The sequence below is a fragment of the Arabidopsis lyrata genome (assembly GCF_000004255.2).
Source record: "Arabidopsis lyrata subsp. lyrata unplaced genomic scaffold ARALYscaffold_2, whole genome shotgun sequence".
Lineage (NCBI taxonomy): Eukaryota > Viridiplantae > Streptophyta > Magnoliopsida > Brassicales > Brassicaceae > Arabidopsis > Arabidopsis lyrata.
In genome coordinates this window covers 309,299-328,269 of record NW_003302554.1, presented here as the reverse complement: position 1 = coordinate 328,269, position 18,971 = coordinate 309,299, and the positions used below count along the sequence as shown (strand labels likewise).

The window sequence follows — 18,971 nt, the reverse complement described above, 5'->3', positions numbered from 1 at the left end:
TATAGGATTCGTTTTCCATGCACTAAGATTTAATTATTGTTTAATTTATTGGTTTTTAGGTTTCTTTCCATGCTCTGATGCGTTTTCGGGTGTGCCAATGGAAGCTTGCATCACTCTTTACTCCAAGCGTAAGTATGCTCTGCATTAGCTTCTTCTGTTCCATTGGTTATTATGGGTTTTGACTTTTGAGAAATATACAACAATTTAAAACCAGGTTTTGTTGTTGATTAGTTCGATTTGTATACCATATTTTGCTAAATACATATGACCATAAATAAGACCAAAGGAGCTGGGTTAGCTCCTTTGCCAGCTAGGTTGACTTCGTCTCCTCCCCGTCTTGCGGATTTCCGTTATTCAACGGGTATATTTGAGAAGTATACGGTACTAAAACCACAACCATTGATCTTAGCTTGATCGGTTCTTCCCTAGGATTTATACATAAAAGTAAATTGTTTTGTTTAATAATTTTCCATTGCATGAACTTTCGAGACAACAAGTGGACAGGAGTGTAATGTCATCAAAAGTCAAATCAAACACTGTGAGGAACATAATAGACAACGTTGGCTTCTTTCGCAGCTGCTCAACGTTGTCTCTCCCGATGGTCCCAACACTCTCTTCTTCTTTTTTTGTCAACATTCAAACGTTGTTTAAAATAAATAAAAATTTTTAACCTTAATCATCTTTCTAGATCTTTAAATGCCTAAAACTTCAACTTAATCAGTCAGCAATCCGTCACGTTAATGATTTTGAAAGGAAGACTTTTGTTTTGTTTCGGTTAGTTTTGTTTGTTTAGTATTTTAATCACAATATAACTCTAATTTCCCATTAGAGTTGTGTTAATTGTGTTGATTATGATTTGGCGTTCCAATTCTGATATTATTTTTATGTTGTAAATCTTAAACTGTTACGTTATTGTTCTATCTTCCTATGTGAGAAAAAAGTAAAATGTTTTAAAATTTTGACATGGATAATAATATAATTGTAAATCTATAATAATTATATTATCATTTTATTTATATTTTTCAAAAAGAAATATATTTATCTTAATAGATTTAATATGATAATGTCAAATATAGTTATAAATCTAAAAGAGTTATGTTATTATCCCATCCTTTTATGAGAAAAAAGCAGATATTCTCTTAAACTTTTAAATTAACGTGGATAATAATAAATAAATGATAATTTTACTAATATGATAATGATTCGGTTTTAATCTTACCAAAAAACAAATAATGATTCTGTTTTAAAAATATATAAATTTTCTTTGTTTAGTTGTAGATATTGTCATATAAAAAATTCTTGGATCCTCCACTGCCTTAATTTTATGTAAATACCTTGCTTGATATTTAATTTTGATTTGATATCATAACTAATCCTTGCTTTTTTTTTCGGCACTAACTATTGAATTTTTTATACTGCCATTTAATTTTTGCATAAAAAATAATAATTAATAGTAGTGTTTATTATGAATGCAGGTTTGTTTTCCATAAAAACTAGATTGGATTTATGGAAGCACGTCATTGTTCCCAGTGCGAGGAAACAAATGTCGTATCACTGCTGTTGTGGCTCTTTAGTACTTTCGTTTCTGTTTATGGCTTTGCTTCGGTTGTATGGTTAGTCATCAATCATTGATCTTCTCATTGTTTGAATATTGTTGCATAGGAAAAATCTTCCTTTTTTATGAATCTTTCAAAAGTTGGGTCCATGCTATTCTCAGTGATTGATTACGTTTATTGAATATTTGTGTGCTTCCTCTGCTGATATTCTAATTCATGCTTTATTCGTCGTCTTTGATACACTCTGATTAACCATTGTGCACCTCTAGAGTCTAATTTGCAATATTAATGCAAGTCTCTTTAACTTACGGATTATGAAGAGCATCCTAAGATCGTTTAATTTGATTCAGGCTTTATGTGGCTAATGTTTGGTCTTGGATGTGAATTAGTCTATCATGTTTCTTGGAAGGTAGGAAGCAATCTTGATGTTTACCAAAATCCAATGTGCTCTTTTGTAGCTCAGTTTTGAAATATGTACTAATTATTGTAGAGGGAACCCAAAACAAAGAGACCATATGTATGATTTTATATGCGAAGAGAAGCTCCGAATTTGAAATCGTCTCCACTCCGGTGATATGTGGCCATGGTGTGAAGGAGTCTGGAGCCATGGTTATTTCAGATTTGGACATAACCGTAATTGTTAAACTAATAAAAATAAGATCAAACGTACCGGATTGATGAGAATTTTTGGTGTTCTTCGTCATGTTCTTCGTCGTATGGATCTAACAAAACAAAAAAAATATATATATCCCAGAATTTTTTTTTGTTTGTTAATAGAGAGAACCCACCAATTTTGTAGCGTTGATTGTGACATCGAATTGTTTGTCGGATGAATATAAGTCTCTAATCCGGAGACTGAAGTTGAACCCTAACAAAAACATATATTCATAGCATAAAATTCATAAATAAAAGGTAGAACATCACATAGCTTTTTCTTCAAAGCTAACACATCTCTCTTTGTAGCCGAATTACTCTCCAGTTTGGTATATACTCAAATTTTCCAATGACTTCCTTCTCGAACCTGGAGCGTTTTTGCTTTGCCGGATATTTTTAGGATATGGCTCTTATGTATCTCTTGTGAGTCACTTGATATGTTGTTTAGGTAAAACTTTTGGTTTGAAAGAGAATGATCTACGACAAGCATAATCGGTTATTTGTTATATATGTGGCCATGTTCATATTGCTTTTTCCACAAGCAATTTTCCAGTTTTGTAGCATTCGATATTTAAATTTAAAAGCTTCAATACGTTGTATACATGTGTATGTATGTACATATATGAATTATTCTCAGTTGCACATAGTGGTTTCTAAGGGATAGATACTTGCTCTCTGTAATCCTCTCATTTTTAGTACCTATCTTCAGTGTTTACTTTGCTAAGAGCTTCTTGATAGGCATACATCTTTGCAATCTCAGATCAATATACTACAAATACATATACGATACAGTTAAGAAAATGATATTTCTCTTACAACTTTTTATATGGGTTTTATAAACAAGAGATCAACTGAAGGGTTACGCAGCGACCAATGGCGAAGGTAGAGACAAAGATACTACAATAGGGACGATAAATATGACACGATATATACAAAAGAGATGCCTGTTTCTATACCATTGAAATTTTACGTACATAACTACTTCAAAGAGCAAGATGACTTACTTGATAGGTAAGAGATATGGTAAGAGATTATATTTTTCAATTATTTGTTTCCAACTACGAAAAACTCTAGTGACATACAATCTAAAAGCATGAATATGTCATAAAATCAAGAATACAACAAAAACCAGGAAGATGGGCCCAAATTAAAGTCCGAAACTGGACGTGGGGAACCCACAGACAGTGGCGGTCGGAGCGTTACAAATATGAAAGAAACGAGGAAGCGTGAATATGTCATAAAACCAAGAGTACTACAAAACCAAGAAGATGTGCTCAAAGAACGAAACTGGACGTGGGAACCCACAGACAGTGGCGGTCGTGGCATTACAAATATGAAACAAACGAGTAAGCATGAATATGTCATAAAATCAAGAGTACGACAAAACAAAGAAGATGGGCCTAAAGACCGAAACTGGACGTGGGGAGCCCACGGACAGTGGCGATCGGGGCGTTGCTAATATGAAAGAAACGAGTAAGCATGAATATGTCATAAAATCAAGAGTACGACAAAACAAAGAAGATGGGCCTAAAGACCGAGACTGGACGTGGGAACCCATGGACAGTGGCGGTCGGGGCGTTGCTAATATATTGTTGGTTTAAATATATAGATTTTTTATATTTAATTCTATTATATATATCAAGATATAAACACTAATAATTGTTTGTGATTCAAAAACACTATTAATTGTTGATTACTAATAATATATATCAAAAGTTATAGCGTTTTACCATAATTCTATATTAATGTCGTTATAAAAATTAGACTCTTGACAAAATTAATTCAATAAATATCCCTAACTTGATAACCCTAAATATTAATTATTAATTCTGGTCTTAATCAACATACAACCCCGCGCTGGGCGCGGGGACCTCCCCTAGTATATATATATATGCTATACGAAAGTCTTTTCTTCTTTAATGAGGAATAAAAGGAAATGTTAACGCTTGAAAATGTTCATTGTCAGTCACTTTTTTAGATCTTTTTTGCCTTTGATGGGCAAGTTCTTGTGAGAACAGCATCATTTGTTGCATTATTGTTGATTGTGGATTCCATTTAAGACGAAAATGCCTAGGAAAGTGAAGTTCTTAGCCTGTTTACAACTTGCAGAGGAAAGTTTGATTGTGGCATTGGAACAGCCATGTATCTTCTTATGATATTTCATGTTCTTAAGTTCTCTTATTCACAGCCATTACGGTTCCTTTTTGAGCTGCTAATGACCATGAGAGGTGTTATGTGTTTCACGAAATATCTGTTTGTTAGTGTCTTGAAATATTTGTTCTCTGATGTATATTGTCTTTGAAACTGAGCCATAATTGATGATAATCAGCACTATACATTTATTTTTTTCTTAATTGATATAATGTAAGGAGAAAGTTAAAAACCCATTTCTGGGTATAAAGGTGTTGATATGTATATCTACATTCAAATGAAAATCCAACAAGAGTTTTGCTTCCTCATTTTTGTTAGTGCATGACTGCATGTATATATAGTGAAAAGAAAGAAATGTCTTACATGGGTATCTAGACCTTTTTGAGGATTGCTATACCTAAATCAATGCTCCATAATCACTCCCTTCCATAGTGAATTGAATTGAATTGTATGAAAGACCGGGAAATTGAGTGAAGAAATGTTGAGAAAGCCAAATTCCCTTGTTTACATGTGATTTGCTTTTTTAATAAACAAAACCCAATCTAACCGGTGTTGGAATTTCGCAAGAATTTTCTAGTGACAAATCAAATTTTCTCATGATAACCAAGCTTTAGGTGACTGAGTTCGTTATTGAATTTTAGTGCTTCCCTCGTGATAAACTAAACAGACACGTAGACGAAATCCCGATATTTTTTCACGTAAACCGGGAATTGGATTTGACGAATTGTTGCGAAAACCAAATTTCCCTTGTCTACTCTAGTACATGTGATTTTCCATTTTCATACCCAAAACCAATTTAACCCGGTTATCAGTCTATTACTGGGTTTAGTGATTTCAGAGAATGCGGAAAGGTTGTTCTCATCCCAAGTCTCTCGGTGAGTCTCTAGAGTGGTATTCAGAATCGTACTTGAGGATAGGTTGAATTGAAATCGGAGATTGGAGAAGTATCTGCAGTATATGAATGAATGATGAAGGGTCTTCATGTACTTCATATACTCCTCCATTGATTCGATTGGGGTTAGATGTGCTTCAATTGTCTCCATCGATGCAGATTACCACAATCGATCATTGTTACTAGTTTGGTTTTTGGGATTTCCAAACCAGATTTATGCTGTTTGACATTTTCAATTTTGTTTCCTTTCGTGTAGCTAATAATCGTTGGTTGATGTCTTTAGTGATGATGCATTGACCCAGCTTCTACAGATCATACGACGAGGAAAAGAGGCGATATATATATGCGCTCACATATACTTGAAAAAATGGTCTCTTGCACAGGTACTACGCAATGAATGAATATGCCTTGTAGAAGCATAATGCTGTTTCCATGAATATGTCAGCACAGGTCCGTCTAGTTTTGCTTTACAACTTATCATGGAGTTTCCTTTTATGTGCTACTTGCTTGCTTCCAGAGAGTCATCCTGTCTTGTCAAGAACGAGATATCTCGCTATAACTGGACTATTGTTCTGGAATCACCTTACGAGTGTCAAATTTATTGACAAATTAGAGTTTTGATTTGCGTTGAGGCTAAGCATATGTTTGAGTTGATGATTAGGAAGGACTGTCTCCCAATCGTAGTTTAACTTATAGTACCTTTATACATGTATTTTGTAAGGCTAAGAGAGTAGACCAAGGTATGGAACTCTTCCGCTAGATGTCTCAAAGAGGAGGATTGGTTGGCGACATATATAGTCACTTACAAGTTACAATACCCTTATCCAAGGGTTTTCTCAAGTGGGCAATTCTGTTATGGCTCAAGAAACTTTTTTTCAGGATTATTTTGATGGGCATCAGCTCAACTCATCAAAGAAACGAGGAGTTGCAGGTTTGCTGGAGATGCTTCAACCTTTGGCGCGGTCACTAATATGTTGCATGATCAGAGATTGGACTCGATATGCGATGTCTTTGAGCTGAATCAGATTTTTATTTTACTTTTCTACTCATTACTTCTTCTCGGTTCAGTCCTTATGCTCTCATGTTAACTATGGGCAATAGATATGTTTATATTCGGATGTCTTGTGTGACTGATACTTATTTCTCTGTTTGGGTGCAAACTAGAGTTGATCCAAACCTTCAAGAAGATTTCTCATGTTTTGGGAGTCTCCAACTTCGTTATTTCGAGGTAACCAAGTCCCTACTGCTAAACTCTTATTCCATGCTAAAACTCTTCATTATATAGGGCACATGTCTAACCAAATCACAACATAAAAGTTACAAGTAAGCTAACATTCATCATTCATATACCTAAACTCCAGGAAATCTAATCATAACAAAATATTGTAAACTTTAATAATTGTTCTCTAGCACCGCTTACTCGAATATTCGAGATTCCATATCTCAGCTCACTTGAGCACATGATTTGATTTTGAACTCCCCACAGACCCGGTTTTCTCCTTTTCCTTGAGCCAACTTTTTTCTCTTGACACAAGTATAACACACATAATTCTTTGCTCATATGATCATTCAGATTACTGGATAAATGATTCCACTGGTTTTTATGTTAATGGGTTTGTGACCTGACCAATATAGCATTGAGTGTTCTGAATTTGATTTACGATCAATTTCTCAACAAACACAAGTAACTGAGGTTTTGATTTGATTTTCAATGGCTGAATTTTCGATGTCTGAGTCTCTTTTGATAACAAACATTAACTGCAGTTTTGGTGATTCAAGGTTTTTATGTTCTTGAATGAATTTTCGTATGATGTTTCATGTTTTCGACTTCCCTTATTAGCCATTAAGCTTCCCCATTGGAGCTGCTAATGACAAGACGAGGTGTTATGTGTACATGAAAGGCTCAAAGGACAATCCATGGAGTTTAAATTGCTCTGTTATACTTCAGAGAATAGCTAATGGAAAAGACTCTTCTCGTATTACTAAAGTATTATGCAGGTCAGTTTCTTTCTTTCTTTTTTTCTGTCTGAATATTTTTTTCTTGTTTTGGCTAAGGGTTGATTATAGGAATTGTTATAAAACCTATGTTTTGTACAAGGCAGTGCCTCTAATAATACATAATTGCATCTTTGGTTTGATTGCTGAGAAATCTTTGTTTGATTGTTGACAAATCTTTGGTTTTACTTTAGGTGTTCCCATGGCTCAAACGATTGTACATATGAGCAATTCGTTGAAGGACTTAAGATTTCAAGTACTGGAACTGGACAGTACTTGTATGTTTGTGCAGCCGCAAGCTCAGCAGATGATCCACGGCGAGATCTCCTTGTTCAGCTACCAAAAACTCTAGAAGAATTTTTGAATTCGTGAACAATGCAATGCAGCCATAGTTAACGTCACTGGGTATGAAGATTATAGAAGATGAATACGAGCTGTCTTGTCAGATAGAAGTGATGAATGAACATCAAATAATTCTTATGATATTTCATGTTCTTAACTTCTCTTATTCACAGCCATTACGGTTCTTTTTGAGCTGCTAAAGACCGAGATGTGATACAGGAATAAGAAGGTTAAAGAAGAAGAAACACGTGGACGGTGAAGATTAGAGAAGAAACAACGGCTGAGATGAATTATCAGAAGTTGTTGCGTTTAAAGGAAGCTGAAGATCAAGTTACAGATTCATTGATGAAAATTGTAAAAGTTTGTTATCTTCTCCTTGAATCTCTTCTTTTGTTAGGTTCTCATCTAGAGACCTAGAGATGATGATCGAAGCTGCGTTTCATGAACGTTGTTTTGGTTAACTTTAGAATTGAAGTGTTGATTGATCGATCGGTGAAGAAAGCTGTATTAAAGGTATCAGAGCTGTGTCATCCTCGGATTCGTATCAATGGCGGAGACACGATCTTAGATGTTATTCAAGGAAACGGTGGTTCGTGAAACCATGGCGGAGACTCGATCGCAATCGTTATTGAAGGAAGTGGTGGTTAGAAAAACGGAAGACACGTTTGTATCAAGGATTCAAGCGTTCGAAGATTTGATGACGAAACAAAATCAGGAAATTGATCGAAAGTTTTCAGAGATGCTAGAAGCGATTCGATTAAATAGATTTGAGAAAGTTTTAGATGATCCAATTGCTGAGCTAAAGCAGTTAAAAGAGACGAACGGTATTGTTGAATATCACAAAAATTTTGAGCTGCTTAGCACAAGAGTGAATCTGCCAGAAGATTACTTGGTTAGAGTCTATTTGGATGGTCTACAAATTGATACTCAAGTGAATGTTCAAATGTTTCAGCCTCAAACGATTCAGCAATGTTTCTTAATTGGAAAATTTTATGAGTATGCACATCCTAGAAGCAACATTGATAACGTTGGGATCCTTCCACTTAAGAGGGATAGTGAACTGAAAGCTGAGGAGGATAAGGAAGAAGAAGTAATTGAGGTTGAGATGGAATCGATGGGCTTAGTACATGGAGCAATCTTGGAGGAAGAATCAACTCCACAGTTTCAGGTATCAATTGATAATTCTGAGATTTTAAAGAATATTGAACTTAGGGAAGTAAAGCAAGTAGTGCAAAATCGAGAATATGTGGTGATGGACGAGAATCTGGAGCAAGAATGGGTGCAAAAGAACATTGATCAGATATTTGAGGTTGAAGGTGATGTTGAGAGGAGTCCGAAAGTGCTAAGTATCGAGAAAATTTGCTATGCACACCAGGTGTTTGGTAAAATGTCTCAACATAAAGAAAGACTTGGAATAAAGAAGAAAACTAAATGGTTTAAATCTTGGAGGTTCAAATTCAAACAAAGGAAACCAAGGAGTGACCGGCATCCAACTGCACATAAATTGATTTACAGAGAGGATGTCATGTACAAATATATTTGTTCAAGTGCTAAAGTTGCTTTGATGAAGAAGAAAGAGTTTTCCAAAACTTGGTCCATTCTCAAAGATGATTGTTTCAGGGAAAATGATCAAGTGTATCATGAAACACTTCCCATATGGCCACTTATCAGATTCAAGTTCTGGAAATTCAAAATCATGAACCGAAATTTGCAAAAACTCATGCCACAAATAGAGGAGGATATGATGAGTGAAGTTATGGACTCGAGACCAGAGCAAGTGTCACATCGAAGTGGAAGGTTTATGTATCCTCAGGTACCGGTTTCTGACTCGGACCACATAATGAACAATAGGTTGCAGTCACATGCTGGTACAAACTTATTTGAGTCAAGACTCGGTCATGGTGTTGATATGTTGATTCTCCCTAAGATGCTTGTTCATGACAATGAAATGACTAGGTTACCTCCGACAAGTTTAATAATCTGTGATTTTATCCGTAGTTTTTCTCAAGCAAACTATGTGTGGAAGCCAGGTGGGGTAACGTGTATACAAGATCAGTGGGATTGGCTTAGTCATGTTCACACGTGTGGTATAATTGTGAAGATATCACAGAGGCTCTATGGGACAAACTTAAGTACAAAGATGCTTTATTCACCATTAACAGACTCCCAGACTTGGAAAAGGGAACTTGGTAGTTTAACTATAAACTCTAGTGTTGGTCTAAAAGAATGGAAGCATGGATTCGACATATATGGTTACGAGTATAAGAAGCAGATGTTGTTGCTGGTTATACGACCTAATCGTGTATGGGAACGTGGGAGATTACTAGCTACACAGGTTTACTGGACATGGTTAGAGAACTACTACAAATGTGATAGAGTTCTGAAATGTTGTTATCTGTTTGAAATGTTTTTTGTTGAGCTGCTAGTTGTAGGCAAAAAATTGCAGAGGAGTCATGCCTTGTTCCCAAGTTGTTGTGCTTTTAAAAACAAGAGTTTGGCCTTTACACAGCGGAGTACTTGTATTGTTCTAGTTGAGAGGAACGATAAAATGCAAGGCACCAATCAGTCTCTGGGCATGGCAGGATCCAAGAAAGAAATACAAGAATCAGAGAGTTGGCATAGCAAAGTGAATACAAAGCTGAGGCCTCTAGTATATTTGGATGAAATGTTCATGTTCTTTGTTGGCATGGGCGTTTTTAACAGAAGGCTAGGAGTGGAGACAGAACACCCTATACACCAGGCACACATATTGGAACATTTCGTGAAGTTAAGAGTTGTGGGTTTCCACAACACCTTGCTTGTTTTTCTTTATGGGTCAGCGCCACGGCCTCCAGAAAATAATCATTCAGATTTCTTGTTTGAATATGCTCTTGAGGTTCAAAGCTGCGTCGGGCGAGCATTGATAGGAATCACAATGAAGCAGAGAAAATTTTCCAAAACTTGGAGTTTTAAGTATAAACAACAGAGGAACTTCAAAACTAGAAGAATCAGTCCACAAAGTGAGGAGGAATCAAAACTAGACGAAGTTGCCTGCATTCTAACCTTGAGGTCAAGGTTCTTCGAAGGGGAAGGATTTGATACAGGAATAAGAAGGTTAAAGAAGAAGAAACACGTGGACGGTGAAGATTAGAGAAGAAACAACGGCTGAGATGAATTATCAGAAGTTGTTGCGTTTAAAGGAAGCTGAAGATCAAGTTACAGATTCATTGATGAAAATTGTAAAAGTTTGTTATCTTCTCCTTGAATCTCTTCTTTTGTTAGGTTCTCATCTAGAGACCTAGAGATGATGATCGAAGCTGCGTTTCATGAACGTTGTTTTGGTTAACTTTAGAATTGAAGTGTTGATTGATCGATCGGTGAAGAAAGCTGTATTAAGATGCTCAAACCAGTTGACTTCCACCACCACGACATGGAAGTTCGGCTTGGTCTCTCCAAACGCCCAGCTTACCCAAGTTTCATGTAGGTCAAAACAGTTTATAATGCCATCAAATTAAGTATTGAAACTGGACACGACTTGTATGTATGTGCAGCTACATGCTGCGGAGATGATATGCAGCGCCGTCATCAAGTTCAGGGACCAAAACTCTTACGGAAAAGCCTACTTGAGCAGGAGGTTATTCTTGGTTTTCGGTTAATAGATGTCAGTTTGGATCTCCAATGTAGGATGAGAGAACATGGGGTTGGCTAGATTTATAATGTGCATAATGAGATCATTTGGTTCGGGTCTGATGAACCAAACTTGTTTTCTTTTCGTAGTTCTTATTGTTAAACATAGCTTTGTATAAACATTAAGATCAATCTCCATAAACTCAAAGATGTGGATTCCGAGATGATTATCCCGAGATGTAGCTTTGCCCGGTTATGGGGGTGAACTCGATACATCTCGTGTCATGTACTTTATGCAATCTCTCTTTCTCTCTCTCAATTCTTTCCTTAACTTAGTTTTCAAGTTTCTTTCAAAAACAACTGAAAAACACATAAGAGAGTTTCTTCCGCTTCTTCTTTAGGTTTTATATTTTATCCAAAGTTGAAACATGAATATTCAAAAACCAATCACTTTGTTCATTTTTTTTTTTTATCCTGGTGATCAATTACATATTTTAGATATTTTTTTTTTTGTCGTCAACCTTATATTTCATTAAAGAAACAGAGGTTACACAGCTATAAAGTACAATTCATGACTTACAACTATAGAACCCATGAGATAACATATGGAGAGTCATTGTCGCGTGCTTCTCTGGCTAAGGTGTCAGCTAAAACATTGGCTGCTCTATTGATGTATCGGAATTGGTAAGAGTCATGAGCCAATTTTGAGATATCTTGTAGATAAGTTTGAATCTCGTTTGATCCCCTGGTCTGAAGCTTCTTGTGCCAAATGCCTTCCAAATATCCATATAAAGAGTGAGAGTCACCACAAAATGTGACATTCTGATAGTTGAGCCGCTTCAGATGAATCAAGGCTTCCCTTAGCGCAAGAGCTTCTGCTTCAAGGACTGATTGAGTAGGCTCTAAAGAGGCACTTCCTTTGAGTAGATATCGGCCAAGCGAGTCATGCAACGTCCACCCAACGCCAATTTTACTATCTTGATTTATCCAAGAGGCATCTGTACCTCCTGAAATGTTTTCGGCGCTGAGTTATTAATTTGCTTAGGCTGCAGCCTAGGAGGGATAATGGTATGTTGGGATTCTGTCCACAGACAAAGCTCTTGTTATTGAGAGCTTTAGAGGGCTTCGCTCTAGTCCAAGGTTGAGGTTTTGGAGTGAAATCCAGAGATCCTTATCTGCCATAGCAAAGGAACGAGAAGATCCGATGAATCGGAAGACTGATCCGCCGTCGACGGAAAGCAAATCGCCGATTTGAAAGAGTCGGTGAAGAGGAATCTGGAAATCGCCTAGAGAGAGAAAGAAGTTTCGAGAGCTGTCACATATTTTTGATTAACCAATGGTTAATACTACATTGCAAGAAAAAAAACTAGTTTTTCTTATTATTTACAGAGACAAAGAAAGGATGTAACAAAAGCATAGTAAAACAGAGCAGAGTGGATTCTTAGATGGCTTACAAATTTTGATCTTTTATTGGGTATATATCCCATCAAAGTTGCCGAACCAGAGACTGAATATCAAGTGTTTGATCGGCCCGCCTCCGATTGTAAGTATAACTAAATTATGCATTAAATTAAAATATATGCACTTGCATGGCTTGGACAAGTTTAAGTGATGAGAGAGAGAAGCTCTCTTTATAGTACCGACTGGTAAGTTTATGTATCATCTTTATATTTGTTTCATCGGAAGTCATCAAATAGTTTGCTTTTCATTTTCATATTCAGTGTTGGACGATTCTCATTGAATATACTATCATTTGCCCCCTCTTTGAATAACAATGAGTGAAGAAATTTGTTACAGTCGCTTTGTGTACTGTTCCACAAACTGTGTTCGAAATAATTTTAAGAATTACCTTAAATATACAACCTCTCTTCTCCATCCTACATAGAGGTCGCAATCTATACGCCTAAATATATAATAGGAACCAATACGTAGGCCAATTAAGTTGTGTTGATCCTTAAAAATAAACCCACTTGGCCTTGCTTTAGCAGTGGAGATTAGCCCATTAGCCATGTACATCCATTAATGATTAGTGAGATCAAGAATGCTCTACATTCTTTTTGCCAAGGTCCAAGGATCGACTTTCTCGATTACAGTAAAAGAACTGTTATATATATTCGGTGAAGTCAAACTTCTATGTAAATTCTTAATCTTCTAGCAAATGTGTCACCGGAAGTGGAGCTTTCTCAACTGATTTTTCAACCGTCAATAAACGAATATTTTTTTATTGTTTTTAGAACACACGAATCTTTCCTCATATTTTTTAATATTTTATTTTAGCAACATCATAGCAATTATTGGTTCAATGAAGAAATGTTCTGTATGGATTAGGTACGGTGTTGAGAAATGGTCAGTTTGTTCAGTAATAAAATTTACAGTATATTACAAATTTATAGTTCAAAGTTTTAAACAGTTTATGTTATTTATGTGCTTATATGAAATTTGGTTTTGCCGTTTTGGTATTGAGCTCTCTTTTTTGATTACAGATTACATCACTCAATTAATGAAAAAAAAAAAATAGAAAATTTATATGAAAACTATTAGTTTCAGAATATACGCCCTTCTTCATCATGTATTAAAATATTAATAATTATCAAAGGTTTATGTGGGCTAATAAGGGATTCCTATTTTTACATTTTCTACTCTTTGCAAAACCTAATACAACAATATCACACACAATGTGGAAAAGAAGATATGGCCCATTAAATAAGCCCAGGTTGATCACAAATCTGTAAAATCGTATTCAGTGGCGAATCCGAGGTTCGTAGTAAAACCCTAATATAGCCCACCTATATAAATTCACCACTCAAATTTTGCTATCGTCTTTTACTCTTCGTTGCAGCCTCTCTCTCTAAGGTTAGTCAATTGAAATCGATCTGTGTTATGTATGCGATTGTCGAACTTTAATTCTTCCCCCCCTCGATTTCGCTGCGTTGTTACAAATCCTGCCCTATAATTTTGATTTATGTGCTTATTGAGGCTGATTTGCTTAATTTTCTTGGCAGACTTTTGCTTCTCTTCGTTCGTAAAGCCAATTCAAAGAATTAATATGTCTGGGTAAGTTTCTCTTACGATGCAGCTTTCTTGGAGTTTACTACATTCTTTAATCTACTGAATCAGTGACAAAATATAGTTGATACGTTAGGGTGTATGAGTTTTTGTTTTTGATAGATAGATGTTATGCTTGGATTTGGATTTATTTTATGTCTTTAAACTTTTCTAGTTGGGCATTTATTACATAAAAATGCAGATTGTTTGATATTGTGCTTTGAAATTCTTAATGCTTATTGTTATGATTTAAGTATAATTCAAGAACTGGTAAAGTCTTATACTTTTTCATCTTCTTAGTGATGCGGCTGTTGTTGCTCCGGTTGTTGAGGCAGCAGTGATCCCAGAGGACATGGATTTAATGACTGCAGCGGAGTTGACAATTAGGAAATCTTGTGCTTATGGTGGTGTTGTTCGTGGTCTCCATGAAAGCACTAAGCTTATTGAGAAGCGTGTTGCTCAGCTCTGTGTCTTGGCTGAAGATTGCAACCAACCTGATTATGTCAAGCTGGTTACAGCTCTTTGCACTGACCACAACATCAATTTGCTTACGGTTCCCAGTGCCAAAACACTCGGTGAATGGGCTGGTGTAAGTAATCTTGGTTAATTCTCTCTTAAAAGAATGTTTGGTTCCTCTCGTTCTACCCTTAATCTTGAATGTGGCTGCAGCTTTGCAAGCTTGATTCAGAGGGCAATGCGAGGAAGGTTGTTGGATGCTCATGTCTTGTGGTCAAGGTAATGATTCTTTTTACTTTCTCTTAATCCATGAATCTTTGGAACCTGTAGATATATAAAGTCTTTGACTTGTGTCCTGTTGATTAATTTCTGCTGTTCTGTGTTGGTTGTCACAGGATTACGGTGAGGAGACTACTGCACTAAACATTGTCAAGAAGCATCTTGAATCTAACTAAATCAGCAAAGAAAGTTTTAAGATGCTTTCATCCCAAAAGAAACACATTTTTTTTTCTACTGTCCACTCTTCTTAATTTTTTGTGTTCTGTGTTTTTGATATTTAATACTCCGTAGTAGGGACAGGTCTTGGAATTTGTTTGGAACATAAGGTTTAACAATTTTTAGGCTCTGTCCATCTCGCTCAATAAGATTGAATATTTTTTCTTGCTTATGGCATAGAGTCAAACTTAGACAGCGAGTGGTCACGCTTGAAGCAGTCCCTTCCTAAGTGCATCGCCGCTATGTCCAATCTCCAATGTCCATAAACACGTTTTCTGGACATATGTTGTTAGTATTGATTGCTCAGTCGTTTTGACTATAAAGAGTAGTTATAGCTTATCTGTTCCTTGCTCGTCTATCATTTCATGATCGGTAATTAAATGGGCCGAGAGATTATTAAGGGGCCTAAAGCATAAGAAAATTTATTTTAATGGACTGTGGTGTATATTGGTCTATCGACTAATTTAGCCCAGTGATAGGTTTCTATAACTCGAATGATATACCAAATCATTAAAACTAAACCTGAATTCTGTACAACCAAATTTGATTTAACTAAAATTTATTACTAAAGATATAGAAAAATATGGTCTGTACTCTGTACCACTCATTAAGTCCCAAATGGAAATTTCTAATAAACAATAGCTTCAAAAGTAGAAAATGATTGGAGATGTTTGGAAATTTGATATTTGTTACTTAATTAATTGTAGAGGTATAAATAACAGCATGGAGAATAGATCAAAATCTTTTTTTTTTTTTTTTTTGTGAACAAAGATCAAAATCTTTTTTAAAACGTTATAAAATCATATTCTGATATTTCTTCTGATCAGAGTCGTTGAAATAGTGTCAACTTATAAATGCTAATGTCGTCGTACTCAAGTTTTTGCACCCGCATCTAAAGAAACTTCCACTGCTTCGACAAAACACTCGTACTTCTTACAGCAGCCTTTGGCATCGGAAGAAACGAATATTAGAGCTGCTAATGGTCCATCATTGGGCGTGTCTGTACGGACAGTTTTTTTTATGGGTTCAAGTTCGCTGATTGACCACTGCCCTGTGCTGGAAGAATTATTCATACGTAATGATGATCACCCATCAACTTGGGAAGGCTTCGTTTGCACTGAATCCATCAAGCGCTGATCCGTCTTACTATTCCCGCAGCACCAGCTCTTCGAGAGATTTCAAGGTGTAACACCTTTTGTACTATTAATTGATAAAACTACTAGTTATAGCCCGTGCGTTGCATGGGGAGAACACCACCAATTTGTAGATTTTATTCATTCAAAATGTGTAAGTATAACACCAATGACCAATATCAAAAATACATTTTAGTTTTATTAAACTTAATTTGTACGTAAGTTTGTTTAATTCATAACTTTAAGTGAATGAAATTAAATTAGATATAAATGATATTTTTGGTTTGATTGAGAAAGTGAAACAGTAGGATTAAATCGTTACATCCAAAGCTGTATCATAATATTACCAAATCGTCACATATGAGCGACAAAATTTGAGGAAACATTCATTGCATTATGAAATTGCCAAGGGTCTTACATAAATACGCAAACGTATTGTAAGACATAAATGAGCGATCGAACAAACAAAAGCCCTTTACCTTTGTATATTGTATATCTTACTCAAAAGGATCTTGAACATATATATTAGATGATTGCACGTTTAAATTCTTCACACTTCACCGTGGAAGATGATTCCACATCATGCACCCATCTTTCAGATTGTTTTTTTTTTCTTTTCTTTTGAATTGCAAGACTTCAAAACTTCATTTTTGTGTTGCTTCTATACGAAATTATATTCCAAACTTCATTCTCCAAACTCTCGTCTTCTAAATTCACCAAAGCATAGCCAAAGATTTGATGATATCATACCGGCGTTTAGGTGGACCAAACTTAGCGGGTAAAGATCCGTCACATGGGAAGTTAACGTCATATTGGTGAACTCCCTCACACAGGCACCACGAAGGCTGACGCTAAACCGTCACCTTCAATGTTTTTGCCATCCTGACACAACCATATATCTTCAAGTTATAGTGAAACTGAGAACGGAAGATGAGTAAAAGTAAGGAAAACAAAGGTTTTGTGAAAAGTAAAAGAAAGGTTTCATGCACACAAAATCAGATACCCACTCATCTAAGACATGCAGAGAAGAGAAAACAAACCAGAGAGATTTGAGGTTATTGTTTTATATTCGTCCAATGCTGGAAATTTCAAGAGAGACGGCTCAATAATTCTTCCCTGTTTCAAAACTAAACGTAAAACTTGTAACAGAGTTGTTATAAAATTAGTAAAGACTGTGAATACATTAAAATTTACATGAGAGTTTGTACAAGTGATAAGAACACAACAACACATGAAATAGAAAATTGGATGGGCATTAAAAACGATGATGACAAAGTAAACCAAAATTGAGAAATTCGAACATAGAATTTGTATATTGAAAGATTTTGATATAGAAGTAGTGCTTGCAGTTAGAAGAGAGATTCTATTGATGAACCCTAAAATCAGAACATGTAAGAAATTAAAAAATTTTACCCGATTAGAGCTGGAGGAAACACGAATCAGAAAAGGAAGAGATCTGAAAGCTTTTTGTATGATAGCCCAAACTTCTCCAGCGGAGTATACTTTGATTGAGATGAGGTTGGAGAAGATTAGAGTGATGGTTTTTGGTTCATAATCTAAAATAGTTGAAAAGCTTACCTTTGATTCAAATCAAACGACGGAAGCTCAGTAGAGATAGGGAGAAATTGAGAAATACACCGTTCTAATGAATAACACCGTTCAATTGATTGAGAAATTGAGAAATCATTGGTTTTTTTATCTCAGAAATCGGGGAATAAGGGTGAGAAGTAGTATGAAAGGAATATTGATTTTGAGAGATCTGAAACCTTTTTGTAGTTCCATTGTTGAGAAGTGGAGATCGATTTTGAAATCGTGGGAGAAAAAGGGGATGCGGTTGTGGGAGAAAGGTTTTCTCGACATTTATTTTTTGTTTTATTTAAGGATAATTAAAATTTAATTGTTTTAAAATCTGAAAGATAAAAAATTGGAATTTAAGCCAGGTGTCATATGGAGGATGTTGCAGTTACTTGAAAATTTACTTGTGATTTATTAGATAAAGATATGTATTAATCCAATTTTTTTGCAAAAAAAAAAAAAGAAAAAAAAAAACTATTAATCCAATTGATATTGCAAGAAAAAGTTTGTCTAATTAACTATTTTATTAAGTTGGTATCAATTCGAGCTGCTATATTAATTGAATTATGCATTTGTTTTACATGGTCTGACTCCAATATAACAAACGCGATTCTACACAAAATATGATATACGTAACTATGATATTAATTATATGATTAAGACGATCAAGGATTGTTTTCTTTTAGACACGTCGCTTAAACTAAGGGACGAGTGAGGACCACGAGGCTGAGTAGGTCTGGAAATGACAAAATGTTGTTATATTTATTGCGAGTGGTAGTGGCTCTTTTGCAACCGTAAAACAACGAAACACCTATGAGTATGAGAAGAATGTGTTAAAACGAGTATAGAGAGATAAAATCAGCTTGTATTCCTTGTACCTTAAGGTCATGTATTTATACAACCTAGAAAACATGTAGCCCTAATACACAAAGAGATAAAGGCAAATATACATATTGGAGATTTGGTAATATCTAGGGGATTAGGAAAATATCCTCAATACCCAGTGGCGGAGCTAGAAAATTTTGTTATAGGAGTCAAATTTTTTTAATAGAAAATAATATATTATATAAA

General features: G+C 35.4%; 3 protein-coding genes and 1 long non-coding RNA gene across 8 annotated transcripts; 3 read left to right on the top strand and 1 right to left on the bottom strand.

Moving 5' to 3' along the window:
- Positions 1-5,190: 5,190 nt before the first annotated feature.
- On the top strand, positions 5,191-7,801 carry LOC9323962. 5 transcript variants are annotated; one of them, XR_002334076.1, is made up of 4 exons: positions 5,191-5,636; positions 5,975-6,481; positions 7,094-7,251; positions 7,443-7,754. XR_002334076.1 is itself a non-coding variant. In XM_021035394.1 (3 exons), exons 1-3 carry the CDS (start codon positions 6,335-6,337, stop codon positions 7,618-7,620), a joined length of 483 nt encoding a protein of 160 aa, XP_020891053.1. In that variant the 5' UTR covers positions 5,197-6,334; the 3' UTR covers positions 7,621-7,754. The 5 variants fall into 5 exon arrangements, 1 of the variants encoding a protein (XP_020891053.1); XR_002334075.1 differs by having other exon boundaries at positions 5,704-6,481; XR_002334074.1 differs by having other exon boundaries at positions 5,197-5,236; positions 5,537-6,481.
- A 3-nt stretch (positions 7,802-7,804) lies between these two features.
- LOC9322416 lies at positions 7,805-11,507 on the top strand. The gene is made up of 2 exons (XM_021035393.1): positions 7,805-11,049; positions 11,121-11,507. The coding sequence occupies exon 1, from the start codon at positions 8,159-8,161 to the stop codon at positions 10,718-10,720; it is 2,562 nt and encodes an 853-aa protein (XP_020891052.1). The 5' UTR covers positions 7,805-8,158; the 3' UTR covers positions 10,721-11,049; positions 11,121-11,507.
- A 2,450-nt stretch (positions 11,508-13,957) lies between these two features.
- Positions 13,958-15,364, top strand: LOC9323960 (40S ribosomal protein S12-2). Its single transcript, XM_002887851.2, has 5 exons — positions 13,958-14,049; positions 14,199-14,250; positions 14,542-14,830; positions 14,911-14,976; positions 15,093-15,364. Exons 2-5 carry the CDS (start codon positions 14,243-14,245, stop codon positions 15,150-15,152), a joined length of 423 nt encoding a protein of 140 aa, XP_002887897.1. The 5' UTR covers positions 13,958-14,049; positions 14,199-14,242; the 3' UTR covers positions 15,153-15,364.
- Positions 15,365-16,698: 1,334 nt separating this feature from the next.
- On the bottom strand, positions 16,699-18,241 carry LOC110231078. The gene is made up of 2 exons (XR_002334163.1): positions 17,366-18,241; positions 16,699-17,207 (listed from the first exon to the last, which is right to left on the bottom strand). It is a non-coding gene; the product is annotated as an uncharacterized LOC110231078 (long non-coding RNA).
- Positions 18,242-18,971: the final 730 nt, after the last annotated feature.

What these genes read in the sequence shown, in the direction of transcription:
- LOC9322416 (XM_021035393.1), top strand. Translation starts at nt 8,159, where the DNA reads ATGTTATTCAAGGAAACGGTGGTTCGTGAAACCATGGCGGAGACTCGA.
- LOC9323960 (XM_002887851.2), top strand. An exon ending in CACTCGGTGAATGGGCTGGT is followed by an intron (nt 14,831 to 14,910) that starts GTAAGTAATCTT and finishes ATGTGGCTGCAG; the next exon opens with CTTTGCAAGCTTGATTCAGA. An exon ending in GCTCATGTCTTGTGGTCAAG is followed by an intron (nt 14,977 to 15,092) that starts GTAATGATTCTT and finishes TGGTTGTCACAG; the next exon opens with GATTACGGTGAGGAGACTAC.
- LOC9323962 (XM_021035394.1), top strand. Translation starts at nt 6,335, where the DNA reads ATGTTAACTATGGGCAATAGATATGTTTATATTCGGATGTCTTGTGTG. An exon ending in TCCAACTTCGTTATTTCGAG is followed by an intron (nt 6,482 to 7,093) that starts GTAACCAAGTCC and finishes TTCCCTTATTAG; the next exon opens with CCATTAAGCTTCCCCATTGG. An exon ending in ATTACTAAAGTATTATGCAG is followed by an intron (nt 7,252 to 7,442) that starts GTCAGTTTCTTT and finishes GTTTTACTTTAG; the next exon opens with GTGTTCCCATGGCTCAAACG.